Here is a 26784-nt window from a genome sequence, read left to right on the forward strand (position 1 = left end):
CAGAGGGTGTATATTTTTGACTTAATGCTTCCCAACACTAAAATATGAACATGAACAAACTACCCAATATGATTTTTAATTTAAAACTGAGCTCTATCTGCTTTACTTTAAGAATCGAGTGCATAAATTAAGATTCATGCCATCCTCTTTGTGTGACAGTATCTTATAGGGTGATGCTCTACAACCAGGGGTGTCCACCATGAGGCCCGCGGGCCAAAAGTGGTCCTCCAGAGGGTCCAATCCGGCCCTCAGAGTGGAAAAACTCCAGAGAAGACATTAACTGCAGATTGTAAATTAGTAAAACTATAAATTAAAAATCATTTCTAGACCATGACAAGTTGTTTGGATCATAAAGTGAAATACTAGATTGTTCATTGGTTGTTTAGTGTCTCGTTATATTTTTGTCGTCTGACTTTTGTCTTGTTTTTGTAATTTTGTTTCCTTTTTGTCTCAGTTTTTTTGTCATAATTCTGTCATTTTGTTTTATTCATAGTTTTGTGTATCGTTTGTCGTTCAGTCTCGCTTGTGTCATTTTTTGTCGCTTTGTAACTTTTGTCTCTCTTGTTTTGTTTCGTTAGGTTAAAGGCTTCTCATTTGTTGACCTTTAGTTTTCTCTGTTAGGGAAGTTCACCATCAATCAGTGAACACCTGCTTGTCGTTTCTCAGCTCTGAGGTTTCAATAAACTGCTGCTCTGAACTTCAACACTTTGCAGGTGGCCTTTCTTGGAAGTGGAAAGAGTCACTGAAAAGAAATTACCTGCTATAAACAGTGTAAAACACCTAAAACCCCAGTGTCTGCTTTATATTAATAAAACCTGGAAATGTGCAGGGAAAGCGCGATTTTTTTTTTATATTCCTCAGTTACGCAGCTTCCTTATTAAAGTGCTGACAGACTCAAGTTTCATTCCTCTGCTTTCAGTTGTTTAACACACAATAGCTTGAATGACGTGCCTCAGTAAGAAAAAAAAAAGAAGCTACGTAGCAAAAAATGAATGTGATGATTGTGAAATGACTTTTTATAGGAAATCCAGAGCCACAGGTCTTTCAGTAAAACTCACATGCTCAGCAGAACAAAGTGGCTTCTTGTCATAAACTGCAGACGGGTTCTTGAACTCGACGGACGGCATCACTTCCTGTAGCATAAAAATGTGTTTAACAAACTGCCTGCGTTTGTCTCTCTTGGTTTTTTTGTATGAAAATAACATTTACCTTCGGCATCTTCCAGGTAGATTTTCCTTTTGATTGGAAAGGTAAGGAGGAAGTGCAAAGTTTCATGAACATTTCAACCTACCGAGCCAATAAGATGCACACTGGGCGACAAGTCTCTAAAATGAGAATTTATTGGACAGGCCTCTTTCTGCCCAAATCAACAAATTACACAACAAAATATTCTGAGTGAGTTACACAACAAGGAATGGTGAGTTTCAGACAAAGAAAAGTCAGAAGTGTGCATTTTAAACATGCTTGAAATAAGAGAACACGATGAGATCCAACTGCCACCAAATCATAAAGAAATGAATGAAAACAAACAAATTTATCAATTAAACAAAACACAAATAACTCAAAGCAAATGACAAAAATGTGCAGTTTCAGATCATGCTTCACCCTGTTGAGAGAAAAAGAATGAGAAAATGATTATTCCCACATTACACTCACACCATAAATAATCTAATTACTATTGATGCCACCGACTCATGCTGACTCTCTGCAAAGACGAGTCCTTTTGAAGGGAAACCCTATTTTGGTCATACGTTAGAATCCCCAGTGTTGGCCACAATCCCTGCCGCCTCTCCCTCCGCCATCTCTTCTCCCCCATCCTCCTCCTCCAGCTCCTCGTCTTCCTCCTCCACCTCCACCTCCTTGTCTTCCTCCTCCTCGCTCGTGTCCTCCCTTTGGATTGCACAGGTCTTTCTCCCTCTTGTGCTTCTCGTATCTCTCTGCCATTAGAATCAGTTCCTCGGGGACCTCCTTCAGCAGAAATCAATTAAGTTAGAATTTGCAAAGTCACAGTAGCTCCAATTAAACATCTATAAATTCAAATTGGAACCTAACATTTGCTTCTGCATTCATTAAACTATTCAGCTTTCATGATGCTCACAAAACCTCTGAAATCAACCTAAATCTTTCTGAATTCTAATCACCTGATGCTATTAAAGTGTATTACTAAAGAAAACACAAACATGTCTGCTGTACTTTCCGGACTATAAGCCGCTACTTTTTTCTCACGCTTTGAACCCTGCGGCTTAAACAACGATGCAGCTAATTTATAGATTTTTACAGGCCAACGAGCTTTATTAAGTTGTTTTTTCCTTAATCTTTTATTATTTTAATTAATATTTTATGATACCCTCTGCATTCGTCTGGTTTCACTTTTTATGTTCTGTGTATTTATCAATCAAAATGTGAAACACTTTTGAAAGGTTCTATATAAATGAAACCTGATTAAGTGTATATTGAATGCCTAACATTCCCATTCACTTTCATCAGTGGACTTTCTGTCACAAACATTTCCTGCCATGCGTTTGCTAACCTGTCCTGCTCGCTCCAGGATGGGAATCAGTTCAGGGGCATTCCTCCAGTCATCTCTTGTTACCAGGGTAAGAGCAGCACCTGAACGTCTGGAAGGAAAAAAAACACATCATCAGCACAAAATGACTCGACAACGGGAAGATACCGGCGATAACTTCCATCTCATGACACCAGAAGAACCCAGCGGTCCTTACGCCCTCACCCTGCTCGGCCGGTGCGGCCCACGCGATGGACGTACTCCTCTATGTTGCGTGGGAAGTCAAAGTTGAAGACGTGCGTTATGTCGTGGACGTCCAAACCTCGAGACGCCAAATCTGTGGCGACCAGGATCCGAACTCGACCTAGAAACAGATCCTCAGGTTAACTTGGTCCTTCAGCTTTAAAATGAGGTCACCTGTAGATAAAGGTAAGGGTTTAGATCTTCCATACTCTCTTTAAAGTCCTTGAGGGCCTCTTCACGGTCGCACTGTTCACGGTCGCCATGGAGACTCTGCACAGCCAGACCCTGCAGACACATGTCACTGGAGAGGTCATCAGCCCTGAAAGCACAGACAAATGGAGACACAGAATGGAAACTATTAGTCGAGGAGGTGAGAACTGTGAATGTCAGTGTGTGTTAAAGACCAGCTTCCTCCCTTGTTTACAGGCCGAATGATGCCGACCAGCTCCACTCACATGAGCTTCTTGCCAACAAAGATGAGGACTTTATCCAGGGGCAGCATGTTTCTGATGAAGTCGAACACGTAAGACTTCTTCTCCTCTTCGTGAACGATCAGAACCGTTTGCTGCACCGTGCTGACCGCCTGAGACCCAGAGAAAAAACAGGAAACATGGATTCAAAATATGAGCTCACTGCATCTAAATTAACCCTTTAAGCTTCAGTCAATTCCAGCCATTTTCAGTACAAAAAAAAATCGCTAATGTTCTATTTGTAAATAAAATATGACGAGAAATACAGGGAATATTGGACGTGCATTGCGAAATGCATTTCCTTGAAAACAACCGATTCGTGGATTTTATACCGACTTCAGGACATGTTTTGGACAAAATAGTTTACTGGCTTGTGTCATCTGGATGTAAAAGGTTGGATTATGGCCGTTTTTTGTGGAATCTTTTCATCTGTGTGTAATAATGAACCCGGAAATGTGAGTCGCGCTGTGTGCGTTGAAGCCGTGTACAGAGAACGGATGGATGAATATTTGTTTTTGTCGGACAAATGTGTTTTTCTCACCCGCTGTGGTAATCACATCTGAAAGTGGTTTATACCGGCGGATTCATGAAAATCTAAGCTTTCCATCGGCGTATAGTGTTTGTATAATCGGGTCTGAAGTTTCAGAAATTTGGCAAATTGCTTATGCAGATCTCAAAGTGTACTGCGGGTGGGACACTGAAGCGCAACGGGTTAATGAAGAACAAAGTTTTTAAACAAAGATGCCAAGTTTGATAAATGACAAATAAATATCTGAGTTTTGTGCCTATTAAATTGTTCGACCGTCTCTCCACTACTGAAGTACAGTACTGGATGCACACCGTTATCAAAAGCAGCCAGATAACACGTATAACAAAGGACTGAATGCATTCCACGTACTGCCAGGTCCAGGGTGCCCACATAGACCATCATGGGGTTCTTCAGGTAGGATTTGGCCAAACGTCTCACTCCAGTGGGCCAGGTGGCACTGAAACGGAGGAGTTAAGACATTTTATCTGACTTCTAAACTGAACATTCTGCATCCAGAAAATCTCTGGAGCACGTAAATGTCCCTTAAAAGCTCCATTATTCATTATATTATAATACAGATCACATAACTTCACACTGGGCAGTAATCCTTTTTAACAGCATCACACAACATGCTCCCTCTTACATATATATATTTATACTAACAAACACTGAAAGATGAGTAATCCTGTCATTTTCATTAATCTTGTAATGGTGTCAAACATGAGGCCCGTGGTCCAAAAGTGGTCCTCCAGAGGGTCCAATCCGGCCCTCAAAGTGTAAAAACTCCAGAGAAGACATTAACTGCAGATTGTAAATTAGTAAAACTATACATTTAAAATCATTTCTACTTGATCAGAAAGTACAATACTAGATTGTCTCGTTTTTGTCATTTATCCATTTTTTGTTGCTTTGTAACATTTGTCTAATTTTTTGTCTCGTGTTTTATTTCCTGTCGCTTTGTCGCATGTTTTTGTCATTTTGTGTTTCCTTTTTGTCTCACTTGTTGTTTTCCCATTTCATTTTTGTGACTTTGTGCTTGGCTTTATTCATTGTTGTGCATCTTTTGTGTAATTCTTGTCTCGCTTGTGTTGCTTGTCTACTTTTTTACAGTTTTGTTTCTTGCTTTTGTCATTTTTTGTCTCATTTTTGTCATTTTGTGTCTCATTTTTCTAATATTTTGTCCTGTTTCATTGTTTTTGTTGTTTTTTGTCTGACTTTTGTCGTTTTGATCATAAAGTAAAACCCTCTCTGGTTCAGGTCCAGGTGACTAAATGTTGTGTTCCTTTGTAGACACTCTGATCTGGAAGTTGTGATGTGGAAATGATAAACTGAGGATGAATGTTGATGAAACTGAACTTATTTTTCTTCAGAAATTTCAGGCTGTTAATGATGTTTGGTAAAAGGATAATTCCTTCGATGTGCACATTTTCAGAATGTCTTTTTTTGCACTAAAACAAAGGAACCATTAGGAAGCTGTGGTTATTTACAGGTTCTTATGCTGTGGTTTTACTGATCACTGGACATCAAACTGGGCTGAATGTGGAACTAGAATTTAAACGAATTTGACACCCCTGATGTAACGACTGTTTGTTTAAACTGCTTCTACCTGGTCATGACGGTCTGTCGGTCTGGTCGGATGTCCAGAAGAATCTTCATAATCTGAGGTTCGAAGCCCATATCCAGCATACGGTCAGCCTCATCCAGCACCTTTCCACAGTGATGAGAGCAGTATTAAGAAACAGCTGTTCTCCACACAAACTGTCCCTACATTACTTTTTGCAACACCCCAGACCTCCAGAAGAGTAATTCCCACTTAGAAGATCTTGTTCACTTGATACTGCGAGGCCAAAAAGTCCGTCATAGCCAGTGGAACCATTCTAACTTTCAACAAAACAAATGAATGGACACAAAGCGCTGACCAAGTAGGTGATGGAGCGAAGGTTGATGAGCTCATTCATCTGTAGATCATTTAGTCGGCCCGGCGTTGCAATCACGATGTCTACTCCACCTTTCACCAGCTTGATCTGACCTCTTCTATCTCCTCCACCGTAGATGCAGATACTGCAAGGAAGGAGAGAAGATCAGTCATGATCATGTAGGCTGCATATTGGAAGTATTTATCCGTTTTAAGCTCATTCTTAGGGACCTTTTGTAACCCTTATAGCGGTACTTGTTGCACTCCGTTTCAATCTGCAGGGCCAGCTCTCTGGTAGGAGTCAGCACCAACATTCCCGGACCTCCACGTTCATCTCTGGGTCTAACAGGGAATGAAAGACAAACAGAAACTAAGAATTTGGAAAACAAACATGTAAAGCTGCACACACCTGCAAGATATGAAAAAAACAGTAGTTTAATGTGTGGAAAAGTTAAATCAGCAGCACATCAGGATGCTGGACTCACACTGGCTGTCCATCCATGTGAATGAACCCTGGCAGCAGGTAGGCCAGCGTTTTCCCCGTCCCCGTCTGAGCAATGGCTATCAGGTCCTCCCCACTCAGCAGCACTGGCCACGCCTGAGACTGGACAGGAAACAATCAGCAATGTGAGCTCATTTTCATATTAACAATAAGACACAAACACGCATAAAAACACAGTTGGTAAAAGACTAACCAGGAGTAGAAAATGAAAGAGAAATGCACAAAATAATAATACTGTTGGCCAATAAAAGAAGTTTGGTTGTAAACAAGATACCGGGCAAAAGTTCTGTTGCACTCGGTTTCATGATCTTTAGAGACGTTTACATGTCGGAGTGAAAAATTCCATTAAACAAACTGAAAGTTCTACCTTATAGGCAGGTGTCCTTAATACAAATTTGTACAGCAGAACATCAGCCGGATGACCGTCCACAGAGTCGCAGAGAGGCTCAAGAATGGTGAAGCTCTTTCAGGTCTTTACCATTCAGCTGTTTGGCTCTGTCAGACCTGTTGTGGCCAGCACGAAGGAGACTCTCTATCGAAAGCAATAATATTTTCCATCCATCCATCATCTATACACCACTTAATAAACTGTAGACAGGCATGTCATTGGGAAATTACCAAATAAATGAATCCTTGGAAGCGGGGGGGGGGGGGGGGGGGGGGGGGGGGCTGAAATGGTGCATTCTGGTGAACTCTGACACCTAGAATTCTTTAAACATGAAGGCTTAAAAAAATGTATGTATGGGACCTTCTAGGCACCCCCAAAAAACAGCACAAAGTCATGTTAATGTGATGAAACCAAATCTTTATACTGGATTCAAATTTGAATGAGCCACATGAAGTCATCACTGTGTGTGCTTTCTGATCAACCATGGGAGTGAGCCTCTTCTGTTGAGGAACTTGTGGGGCAATGCCACTTGGGTTGTTGCAAGTACACACTACTGATCCCGTATGTTTGGTCCTGTTGTCGCGTCTCTTCCCTCCGCCGGGTGAAAAAAAATTGCTGGGCATTTGGTGGTTAGAGCGCTTTTCGTACAATTTCCTGGCATGATTTTTCGTTTTCATGTGGTCTATCAGCGCTTGGCATCCTCTGTCGCTGTATTTTGTCTCGTCGTCGCACACCATGCACCTCGCTTTCCCAGCTACATCTAACTTTCGATAATGCTCTCCAATCATCGTTTCCAACTCGTGCTTTTGGTGCATAAGCTTCATGGGTTTCGCCAACCACTCCCAATTCCACTTGACGCAACACCCATCGTCCACTTCCCTTGCTCTATTCTCCTCTTTCCTGTCAATAATTCTAGCCATATTCCGCTTTCTCCCTGTCCTCTTTCTTTGCGTGACCACACAAACTGCCTTCCACTCTCGTAAAATGGTAGTTCTCGCGTTACCGAATTTGAACACGATGTACGTGAAAGTAAACATTGCAAGCCAGCGCACTGCTGACAACTACGTGCGATCCAACCCTATACCCCTTACACCCCATATTTTTTTTTCCTCATCGAATTTGGGCGATTCACGTTGGGTCTCAACATTGATACCTCGATACGCGAATTTTCGCGGATCCACGACCAAATAACATGCCTGAGTAGAGCAGGGATGGGATCAGCAAGTTCTGATTCTAGCGGAAAGTTTTTTTTTTTTTTTTTCTTCCAATCGCTGGGTCGTTTACAATCGTCGTTAACAAGCTATCGTTAATCAGCGACAATAACGTGTTCAAACTTGTGAAATCGGCGTTCAAGTAAATGAAATCGGCGGAAATCTGCGGTAAATTCCCATCCCTGAAAAAAAGCGGAATTCCGCGAATTCGCGGAAAAATCACATCCCTGGTAGAGTCACAGAGGGCTGGCGTCAATCCCAGATCATTTAGGGTGAAGGCAGGGGACACCGAGAATCACCAATGAACCTCAGCATGTTTATGGACTGTAGGAGGAAGCTGGAGAACCCGGTGAAAACCCACGTCTTCTCAATTCAATTCAATTCAAATAACTTTATTTGTCCAGAGGGGGAAATTTAAAAGGGCATACAAGCAGCTAAAAAAAGGACAACCAAGCAACACACACAGCTACACACACAAAGACCAAACAACATTAAAAAGAACAAGCTGGAAGGCGATGGCACGAACCACTGAGCAGCCCACGAAACAACACACAAAATAAAAATCATGTAAAATGAGAGTTAACTCAGAATTTTAAAAAAGAAAAGGGTTGCATGTTATGATCATGTTTGCTGTTTATATTTGTAAAATAAGGATGATTTGAAATTTTTAAGAGGTCAGCCAAACACTAGAGCAGTTTCTTGATGAAGACAGAAGCAACAACAATTCGTCTGTAAGACATGACAAGAACAGACTGAACAGGTTGGCACAGATACCACTAATATCCTCATACCAACAGGTAGTACTCGGCAGGAAATGCGTAAGAAAATAAAGGGTAGGGCAGCACAGCACTGAGCAGCTAATAAAACCACAAACCTGTAATACTACATTCCGTCTGACTAAGCCTCTTATCGTGAAATGAAAGTGAAGCTTGAGAGAGAGGTGATGCAGTTTCATTTCCCTCTTTGCAGCAGAACAGTCGTAAATTTGCACCGACACTGTTGTGCCGGGAAACATCTCTCACCTGCAAACAATTATGGAAAAATACCCAAAATTTCATCACTGGAAATGCAGCTTCATGGATCAAATGAACACCAGGGATTTACTTTTAAATATCAAGTAATATCAGAAGACTTCAAATCTTTAGCTCCTACAGTTTATGTATGAATAAAAGAAATCTGCTACCTATAGCCTGGCTGCTGCTTTGTTTTCTGACATTGTAACTGGCTCAATCAGTGCTGTGGACTGAAACCACAAACGGGTGTGAGTTTATGGTGCAAAACTCATGAATGAAATGTTTTTCTACTTAGTTCCATCAAGCTTTGGGGTTTCATACACCTACGCAGAGACACAACAGCTTTCTGCATTCTGGGGAGGCAACCGGAGATGGAAAGGCCCGATTTCCCATCGAGGTTCCCGTAAACGTTGGCATTTCTGAACAGGGATCTTTGTCACATCTTGGAAATTACCCGAGGCTGCACGGATCACTGCAGGAGCAGCTCACCACAGACAATGAAAGACATGGAAAGTTTGGCTCCATAATTAAATGTGTATTCTTTGAAGTGGTGATTAAAAACTTTGCATGACACATTCACAGGATAGAAGGAAACACATTTCACTGACTGTAAGAAAACACCTTAACATATTACCGATAAAGGTCAAAGGTTCTTTATTGTCATATCATTCTACATTTGCACATGCAACAACACGAAATTGGACCCTGGTCCCGGTTTCAGCCAATCTAAAACATTTCCATAAAAGACAAGCGATTGCCTTCATGTCTGAGTCACTTTGTGCATTTTACTACCTCTACTTTGTGTTATTTTCCCATAGTTTATAGTTTCCTACCTCACAGCACAGATTTGCACACATTCCTGTTTATCTGTTTAGCACTGGTCCTAATCCTGTGGATATTGCTTTCATAATGCTTTGTAATTTCCCTTATATTTCCATTTTTATTTATTTACTTCTACTGCTTACAACTAGGGCTGGCCCGAATAGTGGTTTCTGGCCTCCGAATATTCGGGCCCTATTTAAGACGAATATCCGGATATTCGTTCCGCCCCGTAACGTCCGACGGGGGGGGGTTGCGGCACGACGGAAGAGGTGCAGTAGTGGCGGCGGCGGCTTGTGACACAGACGGCCCGAAAAATCCGATCCTTTTTCATTTTTACAAAGTTCTGGCCAACATTTCCTGATGACAGATTGAATCCAGTGTAAACCGACCTTCATCTCCTTCGTTTTGTCTTCAGCAGAGGTCTTCAGCATCTTGTCTTGTGTTTATGCAACGAAGTGAAGCGTGACGTCAGAGTCGGCAGCCACCCGGCCATTCGGGTGGTGTTTACAAACACGAATGGAGGAGCCGAAATGGGCCGAAGAACAGGGTGGGACGAGCCAAAATGGGCCGAAGGCGCAGGGAAGAGACGAGCTCCGAATATTTTCATCTGGGGGGAAGAGGGGGTGATCATATAAACATATGTGTATATGTTATAGACATGTGTATACGTTTATGTGATCACATGATGAGATGAGCCAATAAGTGCCGATGTGGTCCGAAGGTGGAGGGCAGACAGTAACGCGGCATATTCTTTCTGCCCGGTAACGTCCGACAGAGGGGGGGGGGGGGGGGTGTAAATATTCGGATACCAAATTAATATCTGGATAGTGCCGTAGCGAACGAATATCCGGATATTCGGGTCCAGCCCTACTTACAACCCCGACTCGAGTGCTAATTTCGTGCCGTCTCTTGTGAATACGTGTGCTGTTCTGACAATAAAGAACCCTGAATCTTTGTACTGCCAGTGTGAAAAAACATTGCACCATTTATCAGGTCATTCTCTTTCCATTTAAAGGTGAAAAGATACCTTTAATACCTTCAGAAAAAAAGCACCCAAACTCACATTAGGAGTTACCAGCAGCCAGATTTGATCTCATCCGGATCCAACTTATAGCATCGCTCACTTATCAGTGTTGGCCTGATAAATAACACTGTAGTGGTGAATGAGACTCTAGTTCATTTACAAGAACAGCTAGAACATAAAAGCTACAGTATAAAGCTGCCCAGAGGTCGGGGTCATACCTGGATGGGGGTTGGTTTAACAAAGCCGACCCGGTCAATGTTCTCCATGATCTCTGGATAAAGCTCGAAGGCCTCCAAAAAGCTACGACAGGGATTAGGAATGTGCCGCTTCTGCCCTTCCTCCTTCAGGTCATCCACGAAGATGTTGTTATTCTCCTTCCTGTGGAAAAATACAACAAGAACGTGGTGGAACCGTCTGAAACGTAGAGCGGTTGATTCCAAACCACTAAACCATTCTAGAAAGACGGACACAGAACGAGATTAGCTGTAGCTTCTGTCCAGAGACCACATTCAGTCCAAACTATGCCTTGTTCTAAACACTGCATTAAAATCAAAAGTTCCTTCTTTGTTCACTAGTTGGACAAATGTAAGTCGTCCACCTTTCAATGGCAACCTTTTGGGTAAAAGCAAACCATTAGAGGAAACACATTCAAAATCCAGAAATAAAGAAAACATTTAAAAGAGAAAGACGTTGGGATACTGGTAAATTAAGAGCTTGTCGACTGACAGCAGGATCCAAAATCGGCATTATTTAGGTTAACTGAGTATAAATTAAAACCTAAATGTTACCTTTTCGCTCGGGGAAAAAAATACGAAAACCTAAGCGACATAATAGCAGTCCTAGGAATACATTATACCTGCTTTGACTTGTGTCCATTTCTTGCCCTGGCATCCTAGATTATTTCCGGTGTAGACATTTATAACTCGTTTCTTTTTGCATGTGTTTACCCTAGCATATGCACGTTAGCATGCACTTTGTCTTTAAAGCCCGGCATGCAAAACATTTTCAACGCAAAATAAATCAACACTAATTTGCAAACTCGACACTGAGCCAGAGACAGACAGCTGAGAAATGTGGGTTCTAAAGCCACACAGATCAGAGCTCAATGCAGCAGCACAACCACAACTGGACCGCTTCAATTCTTTGTTTGCAGCTTTTTTTTTTATTCTCTTCCCCAAAGACACTGATTCTTTCATCCATATTCTGAGACCCTGATGACTGAGAACGTCTTAGAAATACAAAAAGGCTTCTATGTTTACAGTAATGATGTCATCTTACAGCCTGTCCTGCTGAGATGACACGTAAAGAATGAATCAGTGGATAAATGGTGCCACCTATTTGTCTGAGGGAAAAGTGCTGCGAGCAGAAATACAAACAAATTATGTAATATTGGAGGCTTTAAGATTTTTTCTAAGCCTGTAAATGAAACAAGTGATTTTCTGTTTAAAAAAAAATCCAAATCACCACAAACATGCATTAAAACTAAGAAAAATATTTTAAATTTATCACAAATCCAAAATATTTTACAATGATTATATCTATGTCTACACAACAAACATCACATAAAATGTTACTCAAAACATTTAATGCAATGTTCTGTACTACTTGAAATAAAACTTCAAATGTCTCAAACAAAACTTGACATAATTTATGCAGCATTTCATTATAATTTGCTTGCCTTGCCTTTATTTGGACAAGAGAAACCAGTAAAACTAAATGTAAAAGCCCTAGTGCACATAACGTTACTTCATTAAAGTAATCAGAAGATTTAATTTCAAATGGATAAAATCTGTATTTTTGGTCATCATTTTAAACTCAATAACCCATAAAAGTGACAAAATGTTTTCAAAAATGTATGCAAATTTATTAAAAATCCAAAACTTGCTTTATCTCGTTTACAAAAAGCATCCAGGCTTTTATTCAGTACTTTGTAGAAGCTTCTTTGGTTGGTAGGAATTACACATCTAAAAGCTTCTTAGTTAAGTTCCTACAGACTTTGCAGACCTGGATTTGGACAGTTTATCACAGTGCTTTCTACAGATCCTACTCAGTTCTGGAGGACAGGATGAGAAGCGTCTAAACTGCCATCTGCTGGTCTCTCCACAGACGTTCGGTTTAACGTGGTCCAAGCCAGAGCTTTAGCCGTGTGCACAGACTTTATTGGATTTTATGCTGGGGTGTTTTTCCTGACGAGAATTCTAGGACCTTATATACACAAATGTGTGCAAAAACTTTGTCCGGTCCTTTCAGTTTGCCACAGGGTATGCTGATGAGGGGCAATAGAACGTGATCACAGTTTGTAGAGCTACAGCAAAGAATCTGAACACTTCAGCAAATGACGGATCTCAGTTTTTAAGCTAATTTCTGACTAAACATGTTATCATTTTGTCATTGTGGGTTACTGAGTGCAACTTAACGTGCAAAAATGCCACTTTTACCAATTTAAATGTTAAATCGGGGTATGGTAAGATTTTCTAATTTGCAAGAAACACCTGCAGAAGCAATCCTCCGTCTGAGGCGTTTGACTGTAGCTCTGAACCTGAAATAAACTGGTATCTAGACCATAATACAACGTGGGCATTTGCAGTAGCATGTGTAGTAGTATGTACACACACAAGGTGACAAACATGTAATAAAAGTGTAACACTTTCAGATTTACCTCCATTCACTGACTTCCTCGGCTGATAGCATGGACACGCTCTCCGCCTCAATGTAAAACTTCTTCTTCAAGGGTGGGAGATCTGAGAGAAGCAGCAAATATTAGAGTTTAACCCTCCTGTTGTCTTCATTTACCGGCACCAAAAAATATTGTTTCCTCGTCTGAAAAAAATCCAAAAATTCAGCAAAAAATATTCTCCAAATTTCTGAAAATTTGCAAAACCTTCAGGAAGAAAATTCCAATAATTATTTAAAAGTGTCCCTTAAAAAAATGATTTTCAAACCCCCCCCAAATTTGGCAAGAAAATTCTAGTAATTTTTTTTTTTAAATCTTCCAAAAAAAAAACAAACCCTAAAAATATCTAAAGTGATTACATATGTCAGTAAAACTTCTATTTACTTTAAGAACATTAACACAAAAAAAAAATCAACCAAAATCCAGCGAATTTTGCTGGATTTTGATTGTTTTTTTTGTTAATGTTCTTAAAGAAACATTTTTTAACATTTCTTGTTTTCCACCAAAAAATGTTCAAAGATTTCCCAATAAGGTTGAAAATGCGGACATCAGCAGTTTTACTGTGAAAAATATAGACTTTTTTCACATTTTCAAACTTTAAATCGGGTCAATTTGAACCACAGGACGACACGAGGGTTAAGGTCGTGGATGACACTCATTCATTCACCTACGCATCCAAAAAACACAAGTTTATTTGTGCTGCAGAAGAAGCATATTACACTGTATCACTGTTAAAACATTAGCGACAACATCTGAGGCCTCACCCTTCCACTTGAGCTCCTCATACTTGTCCTTGTTCTCCCGGATGGTGTTCCAGTCTATGGGTGGCGGTGCTGAGACAACCTTTGCAGCTTCTAACTCTGCGGAAGACCAGACAGAGCTATTCCTTACTCCATCACTTCCTCCGTCATAGTCTGGTCTTCTACCAGCGCCTGAGAAGCAGAGAAGTACGCAACAGAAAATTATACGCCACTGACAAATTGTAACCGAGTACCAGCGAGAAAGACAACTTTACATTGTTATTTAGGGGCTCAGTACATAAACTCAGGTCAGAAATATCCTGCAACTATTACATTTCTTTCCTCAGCGTAACTAAATTAGTCATTGGCATTTTGAATAACATCTGCATATAACTTGCTAAGGCATCCAAAAATAGACAAATAATTCTCTCACACAGATCATAATTTCTGCCTGAGACTAATTTATAACATTAAATGGGATGGTAAGTAGACTTGGGCGGTATTACGGTAATACCGTATACCACCGGTGTTTAAAAATAGCAGTGGTATCAGTTCCAATACCGTCATGAAAAAAATGCAATGGTGTGTGGCTCCGTTATGAGAGAGGGAGAGAGAGCAGCGTGTGTGTGTGTGTGTGTGTGTGTGTGTGTGTGTGTGTGTGTGAGAGGGGGAGAGCGAGATGTCCGAGTGACCCTGAATGCAGCGTGAGCGAGGAAGACGGCAGTCGGTTCGGGGAGGAAGAGAGAAGAGGTGTGTAGCTGCTGGGTTAGCGCAACTGTATGGTTCAGCCGCTGTTAATTTACAATAAAGGCTGCAGTATTCTTTAATAAGGCCGGGCTCCTGTGTCTTTGCCTTCTACGACTGCTGAGGAAGTGAAGGGGTTAACCCCGAAGTAACAGCAGTAACTTCAGCCCTGGAGAACTGTCCTCTCCTGGGCTTCCTGACCACGGTCAGGAGCTGAGCAGGAAAGGTTAACATAAGGATTAAATATGAAATAAAAGTCATTTAATGCCTAAAATTGATGTCCAGTAGCTCTTGTGTGATTGAATTTTCAGTTTTACTTAAACAGTTATGTTTTAGTCAAAAAAGAACAACTTCTGCAGTTTGGGAGTATTTCAGGTTCCAGGCAAACGGGAAAGGAGAGCCGGTAAATACTGATGAAGCAATTTGTAAATTCTGCAATCGAAAGGTGATCGCGAGAGATGGAAACACCTCTAACCTAAGGACGCATCTCCGAATCAACCACCCACTCACTGCTGCCAGTGTTCGATTTCCGAACGTGAAGGCACAAGCCAGTAACAGTAATAGTCACGGTAATACCTTATACCCTGGTAAAATGTGAAGGAAGTTTGACGGTATCAAAATTTGGATACGGCCCAAGCCTAATGGTAAGATTATGGCTGCAAAAGGATCGCTGGCATGAGACACATCTGATCACAGAAATATGCAATTAGCTTTCAGGTCAATTATTAAGATAAAAGTCAACATTTTCTATAGATATACGTTTCATACCATAGGAAAATCGAGAGCCTCCATCGGCCACCAGGTCTTCAATCATCTCCTTGGCTTTCTGCTGGGCAGCAGACTGTCCAAAGATGGCCACCTCACCTTCATAGTCGCCCTTATTAATCTAAAAGACCGACAGCAAAATTACAGACAGAATGAAAATGACATCCCATCTGCGAGTCTACAGCAGGATTTCTGTGGTGTCAGAATGGCCACTATGGAGGGCGCATGATGTGTCGCCACACAGTGAAGGCCATGAGTGTGGAACTCATGCTGTTTCACAAAACATGTACGCATTTTCCTTTGGTTTCTGACCATTTGATAAAACATGACAAAAATCAGACAAACAACAAAAACAAGACATAAAATGACAAAAAGGAGACAAAATGGCAAAAATGATACAAAAAAACAGGCCACAAAATGACAAAACGACACAAAATTATGCAAATGAAACAAAATGACAAAAAGCAGATACAAAATGAAAAGAATGAGACAAAAACGCAACAGAAAATGACAAAAACGACACAAAATGACAAACAAAGGACAAAATGACAAAAAGGAGACACAAATAGAAAAAAGAGGCTATGAACCAGGTCATGTTTGGGGCTACTCTTGAAAACAGTCTTTTCCATCAGCTGGAAAACTCATTCCTGCCTCCAATGACTGGATTTTCCAACAGGTCAGTAAAAGCCTGGATGGAGAACCAGAACATTGGAACCATGCCTTGTCCTGCTCAATCACCAGATCTAAATCCAACTGAAAACCTGTGGAAAACCATCGGGTGCTAAATGGAGAACCACAAGCCCCAAAACAAAGCAGATTAGTTAGAATTAGTGCGACAGGAATGAACTGCTGTGATCAGAAGCTGGTGGAGAGCATGAAGAGACATCAGAAACAATGGTTATGGATCAGTACTAACTCCTGTTGGATCATGGGACAAAAACAGACAGAAAAGAAAATGTGGAATCCTAAAACCTGTTTTTGGCAGAACAATACCATAGCTACTGATGGAAGAACTGAAGAGATTTTAGTTATCAAGAAAACCATGGAAAATGTCTGATATCAGCTCTGAAATTAAACCCTTATCAGCTAGTTTTGTTGTCATTATATTTGTCCAAACAAATGTACCTTTAGTGGTAACAGGCACTAAAATTTTTACATGACTGTATGCGTAGCTAGCAAGATTGATTGATTTTTGTAGCATTATAAAGTCTTTATGGTCTCCTAAAACTGACTACAGCTAATACTCAGATTTTTCTCATTTGCTGACATTAGCTTAGACAAGGAGAAATGCTTCCTTCTTGTTTCTTCCTCAGAGCCTTGGACAAAAACTGTTTTCCAAGCAACACTAAATAGAATTAAGAACACACAACAAACAGTTTTCAATTCTAAACTGTGCATTTCAACATTATTCGAGGATTTGTTATTTTAGAAGTTGCCAACTTGCCTTTATCTTTGCCCCGGAGCTCTCCTCAAGTTCACGGATTTTGGCTCCTCCTCGACCTTTAAACAGAATTATATCTATTTTGATTTGGCCCAAATATATTCACATAACTACACACAAGGTGACAACAAATGTGAATAGGTCATACCGCTGTGGAGAAAGTCTGAAAACGGTTTAGGAGAGTAGCCTGAACTCCACTATACAAGGCTAATGTAGCATGGCGACCTAATGCTAATGTCAAAGCCAAAGGCGATTTAGCTGGGATTGCTATAGTTAAGCTAGCCCTAATTAAAATTAAGCATACCTATTATCCTCCCAACTACAGCATTTTCCACCGTGAACGTCACAGGCCGGGAAGAGTCCGACTTTAAGTTGTCGAAAGTCCGTCTTTGTGCGAAACCTCCGCGGTTGCCTCCATCTCTCCACCATTTGGACTGGGAACCCTCGCCGCTAACATTAGCTGCGCCTTCACTTCCAAACCGGCCACACCTTCTCACACCGAAATGTACATTTTGTCCTTGACGGTAATCGAGGGACATTTTCCTCTCAATCGGGGCTGATTTGGCAGCAGGTTTTTGGATAGCAACGCCATCCCCGTCGTACTCGTCCTCCCAGTCGGACATCTTAAATTCGGCAGTTGGCTCCTCCGCTGACCTCCGTCAATCAAGCCCGCGGTGCCTTCATGTCCTCTCTGTAAACTACGGCTTCCAGCTAGATTTGGGTCTCATTTGTATTCATAATGTACGCTTAAGGTGGATTGTTGAGTATAAAAGAGTGAAAATCTAAGTTTAGCGTGAAGTGTGACAGAATCTGGCAAAAATTAACAATTTTTTAGACACCATACCTGTAATATTCTGACGTGCGCAGCACGCTTGTTTTGTTCATTACGAGACATCGTAGTTGTGCCTATGCTTATGTCTCGCGAGACCCAGATGTACGATATTGTGTGCAGAGGACCGGACGCTGAATAAAGACGGCAGTTAGCAGCAGCCAGTGAGTCGTATCGTTTTATTTTCAAAAGCCAGAGGGCAAAAACAAAATGGTGTCAGAATAGCGGTCTGAATTCCCGCTGAACGACGGAGAAATGGAGACATACGGCGTGCCGACCCGGGACTCACCGAACCTGCCGGAGGCATGGCGGCGCTTCCACCAGCATGCAGAGCTGATGTTTTCGGGACCCCTGCGCGAAAAGCGCGGGCAAGATGAGTGCAGTTACCTCCTTTTGTGGATAGGGGAAAAAGGACGGGATGTGTTTAACTCCTGGACACTCACAGAGGATGAAGCTAAAAACGTACTACGATAAGTTAACAGTACCTCATGCCAAAGTGCAACCCAATATATGCCAGATACCGCTTCCATGAGAAAATGCAAGGCAACAGTGAGACTTTCGAGCACTTTGTGACGGAGCTCAAGCTGTTAGTTAAAGACTGTGGCTGTGTCCGAAAAGGGATACTAACGTACTACAGACTACATACCCAATGAGTATATACTGTATATTACGTACTATAAGTATGACTAGAATGCCAACAGTTCACACTGTAGTATACTACTAAGTTTCCCATGATGCATTTCAAACCTCCGACGACAAAAACCGGAAGTACACATCTCGGCTTGACTCTTAGCTGAATGCCGGCATCAGGTCAATTTTACGCTTGATAATAATTAATATTAAATACAGTTTCAGCATAATAATTTCCACAGCAAAACAATGTTGACTACCCTCAGACAGAAGACAAGCCATCCGTCGCCTCCGGTATTTGATTAATTTGTACTTGGTTTCCCTGTTGAGGTAAGTCCATTTTTGTTAAGTTTTCTCATTCACAATTCATATTTTCTATGATGCCATAGCTATGCCACATAACCACTTTTTAATTTTATAGCAAAGTTTAATAAATTAAGAATAATTTTGTATAGATGTAATAAATAATTTAAATATTATCATTCAAAACAAGTAGTCAAAAACATACACAAATACCAATAAATAGTTTTTAAAAATACACAAATACCAATAAATAGTTCAATAAATAATTAAAAACAACTCATTTTTGATGGCATGTTTTCTATATTACAGGTGTGTGGTGGAGAGGGCTTTTGGTGTCCTGAAGACCAGGTGGTGATCCATCTTTCTGAAGGCCCTGGAGGTGAAGGTGGACTTCGTGCCGGAGGTCATCGTTGCCTGCCTTTTCCTCCACAACCTGTGCATCAGAAATGGAGACATTTTAGAGCCAGAGGTTGTGGAGGAAGATAATGATGATGGAGTGGGCTTTGAGGTTCCTGTGCCAGTCCAGCAATCTGCTGATGGTCTCAGAAACCGTCTTGCCGCTGCAGTGTCTGCCCCACAACACCCCGCCTATGAACTGCAAGAACATGATTATTGTTAATATAGTTAAACACAACTCTGGTCAACACATGTAAATAGTTTTCTCACATTCTAAATTTATCACATTCTTTGTAAATAGTTTGCCTATTTCTATGTTTTTTCTTTTTTTAAAACCTACATTGAGATGCTGTATATAATATTAAAAAAAACTGAACCAAACAAGATTTGATACATTTTTTTTAAATAAACAGAACCAAAAGAACATGAACTACAAAAATTAACTATAAATGAACAACACATTATTTCTTTTAAAAATGATTCTAAAATCCCCAACAAACGTTGCTCCCTTGCTCTGCTTTCCGTCTCTCTCGCCTCTCTCCTCTCCTCCCTGGCCCGACTCTCCATCCATTCTCTCCACTCTCTCTCTTCCTCTTCTCTCTTCTGCTCGTCTTCTGTTCTCTCTCTGCTCTGCTCTCCTCTCTCGTTCCTCCTCTCTCTGCTCTGCTCTCCTCTTTCGTTCCTCCTCTCTCTGCTCTGCTCTCCTCTCTCGTTCCTCCTCTCTCTGCTCTGCTCTCCTCTTTCGTTCCTCCTCTCTCTGCTCTGCTCTCCTCTCTCGTTCCTCCTCTCTCTGCTCTGCTCTCCTCTCTCGTTCCTCCTCTCTCTGCTCTGCTCTCCTCTCTCGTTCCTCCTCTCTCTGCTCTGCTCTCCTCTTTCGTTCCTCCTCTCTCTGCTCTGCTCTCCTCTCTCGTTCCTCCTCTCTCTGCTCTGCTCTCCTCTCTCGTTCCTCCTCTCTCTGCTCTGCTCTCCTCTCTCGTTCCTCCTCTCTCTGCTCTGCTCTCCTCTCTCGTTCCTCCTCTCTCTGCTCTGCTCTCCTCTTTCGTTCCTCCTCTCTCTGCTCTGCTCTCCTCTCTCGTTCCTCCTCTCTCTGCTCTGCTCTCCTCTCTCGTTCCTCCTCTCTCTGCTCTGCTCTCCTCTTTCGTTCCTCCTCTCTCTGCTCTGCTCTCCTCTCTCGTTCCTCCTCTCTCTGCTCTGCTCTCCTCTCTCGTTCCTCCTCTCTCTGCTCTGCTCTCCTCTTTCGTTCCTCCTCTCTCTGCTCTGCTCTCCTCTCTCGTTCCTCCTCTCTCTGCTCTGCTCTCCTCTTTCGTTCCTCCTCTCTCTGCTCTGCTCTCCTCTCTCGTTCCTCCTCTCTCTGCTCTGCTCTCCTCTCTCGTTCCTCCTCTCTCTGCTCTGCTCTCCTCTCTCGTTCCTCCTCTCTCTGCTCTGCTCTCCTCTTTCGTTCCTCCTCTCTCTGCTCTGCTCTCCTCTCTCGTTCCTCCTCTCTCTGCTCTGCTCTCCTCTCTTGTTCCTCCTCCCTCTCCTTTCTCTTTCCTCCTCTCGCTCCTCCACGTCCCTCAAAAACTCCCGCATGTCAGCCTCTCTCCATTTCTTCCTTCTGTCGCCTTCCGGAGGAGAGACAGCTGCTGCCACAGGTTCTGCCATGGCTGAGGTGATGAGGACTGGTGGGGCTTTGCTGGGCCTTTGCCCCATCACCTCATGACTGCACCGCAGCTGGATGGCCCGATTTACATACCCAGCGCAGCTGGTACTCACCAGAATAATTTACTAAAATTATATGCACTCCTGTTATTAAGTCCAGTTCAGTCTGTTAATGTTGATAACCGTTTCAAACGAACGTTAACAGGTGTGTTGCTAAGTAACTTAAATAACAAGCTTGAAATTTACCTGTCCCATTTTCCCCTTCATCTCTAGTATGTTATGGGACACTCGTTGAGACTATCCAAGCCGGTCAGTATGGGGAAAAAAAAGCACATTAGGGCGGACTTTGAAATTTGAAATTAACAATGTGAATTAGATATATACAGTGAAGACTCTCGTGGCAAAACAAGGAGCTCAAGACTGCATTCTAAGTACCTGATAAGTGTGCTACAGATCCACTCCTCTGTTTAGAAATTCCAATTTTGTTCACTCGCCCCTCAAACTATCTGTTCTCTCTATTCAAAATGTGAATTATTCTGTCCTCAAATGAGTGTTCCTTATCTTCTGAATGCAAGTTGACTTGCTAAGTTTTGTCCTGAGTCGTTGACTCTGTTGTGTTGCGACATGTGCTCCTGGAGATTATGCTTCACAGGTAAGTTTGAAATGAAGAAACCTCTTGGATGACAGAAGAAGCATCTTCAAGTAGTCATGTTGTCTGCTGAGGCTACGTTCGACACAAACATCCAGTCATTTGTCTGCTGGTTCTTGGTCAGTATTAACAAATGCACTTGTTCCCACAGCTCTTCACAGTGGTTTTCGGAAACAAACACACTTTAATTAAAACATGCACAGATTTTTTTTGCTTACATATAAAACAGATGCTTTTTATACTGTCAAAACACTTATTAATAACAAAAATATGAATTTTTAAATAGCTTCAAAATCAGTGTAAACATTTTGTGATCGATCAAAACTACTTTGATGTATGTGGTTAAAAAACATTCTACCAGAAAACCTGTAGTCACTGAATGTAAATTGACGGATCATGTTGACAAAAAAGACAAACAGTTTAGTTAATTCATACTTTATTAATGAATAATAAAATTATTTTTACATTTCTCATCCAGAGAACATAATGTGCACTTTAATAAATTAATTCCAAAGTAATAATAATGTTAACATTATCAAGCTTTAAGGCCAGTTGTGTAATAAATTACTGTTCAAGCAGTAGAGAAATGGTATTATTAGCCATCAAAGCCATTATAAAGTCTGTGGCTAAAGCTACATGACCTAAATGAACCGGATGCTCAAATCAAAATGAGCAGTTTTACTTCAACTATACAGTATGTTATAGGCTGTAGGCAAATGAGGCCTTTATAGCTCTGTGAAAGAAAAAAACAAAAGGCTTTTCATATGCAAGAAAGGCACCCTTAAGCAATTTACAGATTGCAATAATGAGCATGTTCTATGGGGCAATAATCCATCTCCTTGCCCAACTGGCTGGGAGTTTGTGGGCTTTTAAGTTCGTTCAGTATGTGTTTGATGTCGTGCTCCAAAGTACCGGACAGTTTTGGTTGGCCTCTTTTGATATTTAGCAAAACTCAAGAACTACAACAAATCTATTCCAATATTAAGCATTAAACTACCGTGTCACATTTTCAGGCTCCTCAGCTCACCAGAAACCGCTGTGCTTTCATGACGATAATACATTTCATCATAGCAGAACTACGCCTGCACGGGCTAAAGAATATTTATTTTAAATCCATCTACAAGTGTTAACAGCTGTCATTTGTTAGAGGATAATATTTGTTAGAATCACCTACAGAATGTTAATTTGCTAAGCCTTATTCACCGGGGAGTATAAGTGAAAACAGTAGAGACGAATAAGGGACGTCATTAGCACATTAGGATACATTTTTTAAGACTGCTGCGACTGCATAACAAAACAAACGGCTGACAAAAATTAAGATGGCTGACGTGGTTTTGTGCATAATTCTCATTTAAGAGCGGTCGCCATCTACGAGCAGGAAAGCAATGGAGACAATGGCAGTTAAGACGCTTGCAGCACAAACACTTTTCAATAAACCTGTCAGTGGAAACATTTGAATTGGCGCCGAACATTTAATCAGAATTTGAAACAATGCATTTAGCACATCAGAAAGATCGCAATTTAGGACATACAAGTGCGACTCGGCATTTAAACTGGCCTGTCAGAGGTTTTACATGTATGAGAGTCATGCTTCTGGTGGTATCTCGTGCTCTAATGCCCCATCAGCTTTTCAAATAGTCTCACAGTGAAAACCAAACTGAAGCCTGACTTTAATTGCAGATCAAATTGCAATATCTGTCAAAACAAAACAAAAAAAATCAGCCTAGTTTGAAAATGGACAAAACTATATTTAATGTGGTTATGTATTGAATTGAATGAAAAGGACGTGCATGAACATTCAAAATCCTGGTAAATTATAAATGACCCTTTTGCAAGGCTGCAGAAAAAGTAAAGGGGGCCACATGTAATCAAATCTCACATGATATTTTTATTTGTTTCCGGCCGAAAATGCAGAAGTAGTGAGGACTGTATTGAGATTATTTTCTTGTATTTTACGATGTGAATATATTAACCCTCATGTTGTCCTGTGGGCTAAAATTGACCCGTTTTAAAGTTTGAAAATGTGAAAAAAAAAAACATATTTTCCACAGTGAAACTTCTGATGTCCACATTTTTAAGAAATTTTTGAACATTTTTCAGTGGGAAAAAAATGTTGAAAATGCTTCTTAAGAACATTCATAAAAAAAATCAACCAAAATCCAGCAAATTTTGCTGGATTTTGGTTGATTTTTTGTGTGAATGTTTTAAAGAATTTTTTTTTTACTCATTTTTCGAAAATATTTACAAGAATTTTCTGATCAAATTTGGGAGATTTTTTAAAAAATAGAATTTTAAGGACTTATTTGAGTTTTCTTTCTGAAGGTTTTACAAATTTTCAGAAATTTGGGGAATTTTTTTGCTGAATTTTTGGATTTTTTTCAGACAAGAAAACAGTATTTTCAACAGGAGGGTTAAACGCTGACCTTTTCAGCATATGTGGTTAAAGTAAAGACATGCATACTGGATCAACAACAGTGCATGTGCAGTATAGGATTATTATGGTCTCCGCAGGTGAATATGGTATAAATGGTATCTGCTGATGGCACATTTTGCTTAATTGTTGCTGTTCCAGACCAGGTGGAGGGAATGATGCCCGTCCAGCAGCCTGCAATAAACTCTGATACACATGGTGCATGAAAAAGAAAGGGTTTGTCAAAAAAAAAATCCTAAACAGTAACATGAAATGATGTATGCTTGTTAGAAAATTTAATATTAAGTGGGCTGTCCATATAACTGGCCATAAAGGTTTCAACTACTATCAATTTAGTTCAAATTAGAATAATATAATAATCTTCATATAGGCAGATTTTGTTCGTACCGCTTCATTAAAGGTTTGGAGGCGACGTTTTTTTTAAACATGCATTAGATCATCCAGGCCGGCTGTTCTCCACCGCTTTGACATGCAGCTTCTCATGCTCGGCAGAGGAAGCCCCCTTAATACGGCGATTCAGCATTCAGACACCCAACTGGCCAGGCTGCCGTCCAGAACCGAGCAGGGGGTGGTAAAGGGACTGCTGATGGGACGTTTTTTCCTGCGTTGCTGACAGATTAAGCAACCGTGTCAGCCTAAACTAGCACTTCTGCAGTGAAATGAACAGAATGACACGTCTGTGGTCTGAAAACATGCTGAGGGTTTGACCTCGCCCAGTTATCATCCTACCGTCCATGCAGTGATGTGTATGACAGCATGAGTGAAAAGATGACATTTTACGTTGCCAAAGAAAGACACTGAATAAGTGGAACTGAGTGACTCTCCTCTTCTTCCAAGAAAGTCTCTGAATGCAAGCAATTGTATGAAAAATAAGTCTTTAGAACGTCTCAGCTCGTTGCTAAGTTGGCTTTTTGTAGTGGTGGTTGATGCTTGTATGTGTGTTTCTTTGTGTGTTGTAGCACAAAGAAGTTGATTTGCAGCGGGCTCGATGAGGTTTTTCAATGCTTTGACTTTCAGAAATCGCAACTAGTCGCAGTTATGGAAAAAAATGCACAATTTTTTCTGGTTTCCTGTCATTTCTGCTGTGAGAAGTTGGACTCCAGTCCAAATTCGGTTCTTTGGTTTGAGTCCAGACTCAGTGGAAATGCTCTTTTTCTGTAATTTATTTTGAAAAGAAAGTTGATTTAATTTGCATTTACACTACACAGGAGTCCGACTGCAGGCTCAGAAACTGATTCAGCATTTCTTTATTCTTCTTCATTTCAAATAAAGCTCTTTTTCAATCAACCTGCTTTTTTTTTGCACTTTATATTACTGAATCTGAAAAGCGTAACCCTTTGTGTATAAAGTCAATAAAATTACCTTTTCTCCTTCTTTGTGTGTTGTATATTTTGTCTTACATGAATATGGCCACTTGCATGCTAGTTTCTATACATTCTTTTGCTCTGTAGGCTGCAGTCATTTCATATATCGTGTAATAAAATGCAAATGAACGTACTCATGTTAGACAAAATATCAAAACAGTGTTTGTCCATATACAAAGTTGTTCTAATTGTAAAATTTGCAACATAATCCGTGCGGTGCCTGGTAGAAATACGTTAAAAAGTGGCTTCTCCCACCGTGGTGTGTACATACAGTGTGTGGATGGGTGTGTGTGGTTATGCCAGCTGGATGTGTGAGGACTGGCTGAGGAACTCTGAGTTTCCCTTCGGGTGCAGCACGGCCTCCTCCACAGTCTGTAGAAGGTCCGAGGGGCTGCTGCTGGGTCCTGGGGACAAGAAGTTGAAATGTTCTGCCGTCGGCTCGCTAATGAAGAGTTCTGTTCCGTCCCAGTTGCCCAGGTGACCGTGGGCGTTTCCACGGTCGCTACCGTTGCTGCTGCTGCTGTTGTTGAGCGCAGAGGACAGACCGGGGGCACGGTTGGTCACAGGCTGGCTGAGGTTATGAGCCGACAGGGATTTCCCAAGACCGCCCTCCCAGTCCGAAGGCCTCCCCTCTGGGCTGGATGAGAGGAGCAGCAGGGGGTTCACCTCCAGGCTCATGTGCCTCCTCCAGACCCCCTCAGCTTTCGAGCTCGCCTTCTCCCGCAGCTGCACCCTTCCCCGGACAGAGCCCACCTCGCCGTCCCCCTTCTGGTCCACGCTGCATCCCACGACAACAGCGGGGCCCAGGCTGCCCTCCTCCGCCACCACCTCATCTGGCAGGTCGTCTCGGACGGGTTCGGGAGGGCATCGGAGGTGAGACGGGTGCACCATGGGGGGCAGCTGGAGGGTGAAGCTCCCGGTGGAGGGAGGCGGTGGCGGCAGGTCGGGGAAATGTGCTTTTTTGGAGTTACTATTGGGGGTGATCAGGGTGGGGTAGGGGCTGTCGGGGGGCAGGAGGGGCGACGGGGAGAGCGAGGCTGTGGATGGAGGGTAGGATGGAGGCGCTGAGTCTGGAGGACCGTCGTCGTCGGCGGGCGCCAGGATGAGCCTCAGGCCTCTGGGGTTGGCGCTGAGGGAGCGGTGCATGCCGGCGTTGTTGTCTCCTCCGCCTCGCACCGGGTCTCCGCCCTGAGGGGAGGGGAGGTCCCTGCCGATGATGGAGGTCTGGTAGCTGGAGCTGTGGTGCTGATGGTTGTCCAGCTCAAACAGGGGCAGGGAGGACAGGGTGAGCGCCGACGGGCCCTTCTGCAGGACTTGGCGGTAAACGTCCAGCAAAGAGTCCAACTTTGACTCGATGGAAGTTACCTGGAAAGAGCAGAGAATCACAGAAGAGTGAGAGCGTTCTTACTGCAGAGATTTCTCTTGGCAAACTAACTCCTGAGTCACTGGTTTGGTTAAGAGCCCAGATCAGCTCCGTCCAGATACATCATCAACTTTATTAGCTAATAAAATTGTGCAAATGCATTTCCAAACAGTCGTGCTGATGCAGTTTTTCTT

The 26784-nt window shown here is 41.8% G+C and overlaps 3 protein-coding genes across 3 annotated transcripts in view; 1 reads left to right on the top strand and 2 right to left on the bottom strand.

The window, feature by feature from the left end:
* The window catches only part of slc17a5 (solute carrier family 17 member 5), a 950640-nt gene that overhangs the window by 45841 nt on the left and 878015 nt on the right, over positions 1-26784 (top strand). The window lies entirely within an intron of this gene.
* On the bottom strand, positions 1317-17610 carry ddx43 (DEAD (Asp-Glu-Ala-Asp) box polypeptide 43). Its single transcript, XM_051959844.1, has 17 exons — positions 17292-17610; positions 16991-17046; positions 15541-15667; positions 14062-14211; positions 13283-13364; positions 10842-11001; positions 6149-6267; positions 5895-6005; positions 5668-5809; positions 5355-5455; positions 4118-4205; positions 3205-3332; positions 2959-3068; positions 2732-2870; positions 2531-2618; positions 1752-1968; positions 1317-1606 (listed from the first exon to the last, which is right to left on the bottom strand). The coding sequence occupies exons 1-16, from the start codon at positions 17608-17610 to the stop codon at positions 1753-1755; spliced, it is 2136 nt and encodes a 711-aa protein (XP_051815804.1). The 3' UTR covers positions 1317-1606; position 1752.
* The window catches only part of kcnq5a (potassium voltage-gated channel, KQT-like subfamily, member 5a), a 157503-nt gene continuing 152566 nt past the window's right edge, over positions 21848-26784 (bottom strand). The window contains 1 exon segment of the mRNA XM_051959839.1: positions 21848-26592. Within this exon segment, the coding sequence (XP_051815799.1) occupies positions 25522-26592 (1071 nt within the window). The 3' untranslated portion in view covers positions 21848-25521.

The sequence above is a fragment of the Acanthochromis polyacanthus genome, chromosome 15, assembly GCF_021347895.1.
Source record: "Acanthochromis polyacanthus isolate Apoly-LR-REF ecotype Palm Island chromosome 15, KAUST_Apoly_ChrSc, whole genome shotgun sequence".
NCBI lineage: Eukaryota > Metazoa > Chordata > Actinopteri > Pomacentridae > Acanthochromis > Acanthochromis polyacanthus.

Bases quoted from the DNA above. Each gene is read 5' to 3' on its own strand.
- ddx43 (XM_051959844.1), bottom strand. From the start codon at position 17,610: ATGTCCGACTGGGAGGACGAGTACGACGGGGATGGCGTTGCTATCCAA. The intron at 15,668-16,990 runs GCAAGTTGGCAA...TCGGTCTTTTAG, and splicing joins GCTCCGGGGCAAAGATAAAG to ATTAATAAGGGCGACTATGA. The intron at 4,206-5,354 runs GTAGAAGCAGTT...CCTCCGTTTCAG, and splicing joins CGACAGACCGTCATGACCAG to TGCCACCTGGCCCACTGGAG.